Source organism: Gymnoscopelus braueri (genome assembly GCF_963280865.1).
Source record: "Gymnoscopelus braueri genome assembly, chromosome: 13".
In the NCBI taxonomy this organism is placed as follows: Eukaryota; Metazoa; Chordata; class Actinopteri; order Myctophiformes; family Myctophidae; genus Gymnoscopelus; species Gymnoscopelus braueri.
Window position 1 is genome coordinate 22,189,722 of NC_137615.1, and position 4,435 is coordinate 22,194,156.

Consider the following 4,435-nt stretch of genomic DNA (forward strand, 5'->3'; position numbering starts at 1 on the left):
TACTCCCATGTCGCCCCAAATCCAGAGGGCACACTGAGACAAACAGGGAGCCGCTGTGTCTAAACACCAGCACCTCTGCCAATTGAAACAGGCCGGACCGCAGCTTGGAAGCCGTCTGTGGAGAGCTAGAGCTTAATTTATACACCCGTCATATGATGAATTATAAATCAGGCTTTTTAGACTCCGTGCTGTCTGGTACTCTGGCAAGATTTCAGAATGTTTTTGTACAGGATGTCTGTTTCAGCTTCTCTTCTTTTTTTAAATACAGAATAGAAAACGTGTGCACATTGTGCATTTCTGGATGTTGTTTGGACCAAGTTCTGAGCCTTAACACTGCAGCGGGTCTGAGCAGGGAAATGCCTCTTCAAGTGTAATCTGTAGTGAAAAATCCCTACATGGGATTGACTTCTTTCTTTCTTTTTTTTAACAAAATTACCTAATTGTTTTATCCACCCGAGCTGAGGATGCCCAATCTCCCTAGCATTGTGAGATTCTGGATGATTTTTCATCCAGAATCACTGCTCGGTCAGCCCAGATGGCAGCCTCTGCCTATAAATCCATTCTTAGAATACTGGTAAAACAGGTTTATGGTCAGATTTTCTGTTCATCTGTTCTTTCATGGGTGCAACACTGAACAATTTTATAATCAAGACTCTTGACACAAGAAGACAAATTATAGAAAAGATCACTCAGTTGGGGTAGCTGAAATACTACACAGCAATACAGTATGAGTGTTTCTGATGTCAGATGAAAACATTCGGTCTTCAAAATTGGATCCTCCCAGGTCTAATTTTCACATTGACTTACTGTACCAACAGTTTTGTAGTTGGGTTTTAAATGAGTTTCACAAACTCAACTTGCTAAACTTTCAAAGGGCCAGAACTATCGCATGCAAATGTTTTAAAAAAAAATCTATGACAGCATGAATACGGAATTCAGTCAATCTTAATAATAACTTAATAATAACTTAAATTTATATAGCGCCTTTTAGAAACCCATGGACATTATCTTCTCCGATACCTGGATGCTCAGATAATTCAGCACAACAATGTAGAAAACGGTTTCTCTCACAAAGGTTGTGTTGTGAACACAGCCCATATATGCTTTTAATACCAGTCCTTGTTTCTTCAGACCACCAAGAGACAGCTGCCACTGATCCCTCAGAGAAGGTTTCCTGCATGCCAGAGACTGCCAGGCCGATCCAAGCAGGGGATGACGAAGAAGATGAGGATGAGGAAGAAACTGAGAAAACAAAAGAGGAAGATAATAGACGGGGGAATAATTGAAAGGGATGGATGGGGCAAACAACGGGAGGGCAGAGTGGAGAGAGAGATGGTGTTTTGTGAAGGGGTCAAATCTGAAGTGTGCTCTGAGCTCAGAAATAAAAGAGAGAATGAGTGAACGCATTGAGCGCGAGTGAGCTCTCTAGATGAGCGAGTGATTGAATGACAACATAGATGCTACAGTATATCCTGCTTTGATTAAAAATCAAAGGTGTGCGCATGAGCAAAGAAACACTTAATTCTTAGCCTCAAAATGGGGAGGGGGACAGAAACAATGAAAACGTGTGGAGGAGGAGGATGAGATCTCAGATCGTCAATTAGAAATCTCCGACTTGCACACTTTGCTTCAAAGACAAACCCAGCTTTACCCCAGCACAGTTACTGTGTCGACTGTCCATCAGAATTAGAACCCCATAGGTTCTGAAGATGACTTGAACAGTCAAAACTCTGATGGAGTAAAGCTGGTTTTGAAGCATTTAATAATGTGTGCAAGTAGGGACGGCCGTAGCTCACCGGTTTGCCTCCCGGCCCCGATCTATGTGACGAAGTGTTCCTGAGCAAGACACTTAAACCCTAACTGTCCCCCCCCCAAGCACTCATCATAACCATCTGAGCAGCCATCAGCTGGGTGAAGCTGAAAACTGAATTTCCCCTGTGGGAGTAATAATCTAAATCAAAAGTCAGATTTTTCCTATTGATGTTAGTTATTTTCTACTCTGCACCTTATGATGTTTTCTTTGGTTTGTGTGTGCATCTTTTGGATACTCAAGCCAGACAGAAAGTCTGTGTGCGATATAATGGCCCATATTATGAAGTGAGGAATGATCCTACCTAAACGTCACGCAGAGCAGATTACAGACGCCACAATGACTCCAAGGTCTCCTTGGTCTTAATGAGAGACATGTTGGCATGGTCAACATGACCAAATACCCCATAGACTAACACAAGTCCTCTCTTCCATGTCCTGTGCCCTCACCTTTCACCACTTATACACACGTTGCTTTATAGGAGGTAATGATGACTGGGAAGAACAGAACACACACACAACTCTCTTGTGACCACCAATAACAAAGCCTCTCTCTCACATAACCCCCTTTAAAAGTACTTGAAACTCCTTTTCGGTTCTACATTATTTTTTAACCCCTGGCCTAGATTGTAGTCTGATCAGCAACATGATATTAGATGTTAGGTCCCTTGTTTAAGTTGGCTTTTCCTGCCATCTTGTGGTAGAAAATATGCACTACAATGCTATTGCCCTAAATCCCAACTAGGCTACTGTCAAAGAAAGTATGTATTGTGTAACTGTAGCCATGAACATAGTGTATGGTTATTACATTTAGATTTAAATCAGGAATTTTCATTTATTTGAATATTCTTGTATTTGAAGGCAAAGCTACCTCTAATTTTTCAAAATACCCAACCATTGCCTCTGTACATTAACGTTCAACTTTTTTTGAAGGTTTCACAGTAAATTGATATATTGATAGGGAATCAACATATTTCTTTAAAAACGTATCCTATATTGTTGAATCAATTGGGATTTCCCAGTGCTTGGTAAACCTCTGTGTGTTGACATTTTTCTATTGTCATTTTTTTTAACTGTTCAGTTGTGACTTGTGTGTTATGGTTCTGTTGTGAGAGATATTTTTCTAATCTATTGCCCAATGTATGAGTACCCTAGTACGGCCCTGTCTGTATTTTCTACATCCAATGTGATTGTGATACCAAATGGTTGGCAAAAGTCACAACACGACCTCTCTCCGATCTCTAATTTATACTTCAGCGACAAAGTGTTGTGTGACATCAAATAACACTATGGTGCTTGAGTATAAATTAAGCTGAACACCCATTATTAGGCTAATCAATCTGTTTTTCTGTCCCTGCTGAATGGAACAATAAGCCTGGACATTAAAAAATATTCTACAAAGGCATTGCCATCACTTTACACATTGTCAGTGTCTCTGATTTCATCTCCAGTGAACATACTGTGTAGTATCTGTTTATTCTCGCATTGCTGGATAAGCCAGGAATGTTTCCAGCATGTGCATAGATAGAATGTCTATCTCTTGCCATTTGTACAATCTGGGCTGCTGTTTGTACATAAAGACAACACTTTTGTAAACTCTGGCCTTTGACTGGGCCTCTGATCTACCTAAAGCCAACTATACTTTGTCATATGATGTTGTGAGCTTGTAAATCGGCTATTTTTGGCATGAGACAACATCTACAAGCTCACAACACATGGGTTGTGAGCTTGGATATTTTTGCGGGGGATACTGGAGCGACAATCAGGCTTAATATTTCAGGATCATTGGTAATGTGGGCTCCTCTACTCCTCTTTAAGATGTGGCTCTCCATCCACCATTCTCCTTTCGTATCAATCTATAAAATACATTCATGCATATCAATCTCCCTCCCTCCCACTCTGTCGTTCTCTCTCCCTCTCTGTTAAGTTGCCCGATCGGCCAAGGCTCCAAAAAATTTCCAGCAGGAATGCAATTTGGGGACATCAAAACAATTCAGTGCAGCTTTTTTACAGTGCAAAGCCTGGCAAAAAAATACTTCAACAGCAAAAATAATACTGGCCAAAAATAACCTAAACTTAAACTCTCCCTTGGTGTTGTCACCTACTATCCCCAAGCTAAACTCAGACTCCTCCTGGAGCCTCCCTTTTGTAACAGGTGAGCCTCACCCAGAACACAGATGAACAATTTACTAACAATTAGCTAATCTACACATACCTGATCATCATTATACAAAAGTTTCACAAAACATATACATCATATTTTCTCCTTGTCTTGTTGGAACAGGATTTAACTATGCGGCACCCATTTGATGCGATATCATAGGACTCCCCTGCATCAGAAGTTGACCGACTAGTCCTGTCACATCACGTTGCATGTGAACAAGGACAGATTGATTTACAATCTCACTATAGTACGACTTGAGTATGAGGATTTGATCTGAAATTATTTTGTTCGCAGTGTGATGTGGTTGTAAAAAACAAAAAACAAAAAAAAAGAAATCGTCTAAATTAACACCTTTCTGGTTATGCTGACACAGCATTATGTCTGTACTACATATGTAGGCCTACATGTGTGTGTGCGTGCGCGCGCATGCGCACGTGTGTGTGCGTGCGTGCGCTTGTACCC

The 4,435-nt window shown here is 40.8% G+C and overlaps 1 protein-coding gene across 1 annotated transcript in view; it reads left to right on the forward strand.

Annotated features, from left to right (window-relative positions):
• The window catches only part of ppp1r1b (protein phosphatase 1, regulatory (inhibitor) subunit 1B), a 25,982-nt gene extending 22,754 nt beyond the window's left edge, over positions 1 to 3,228 (forward strand). Inside the window, exon 5 of the mRNA XM_080447756.1 lies at positions 1,132 to 3,228. Coding sequence (XP_080303882.1) covers positions 1,132 to 1,286 — 155 coding nt within the window. The 3' untranslated portion in view covers positions 1,287 to 3,228. The remainder of the gene's footprint in view (positions 1 to 1,131) is intronic.
• Positions 3,229 to 4,435: the final 1,207 nt, after the last annotated feature.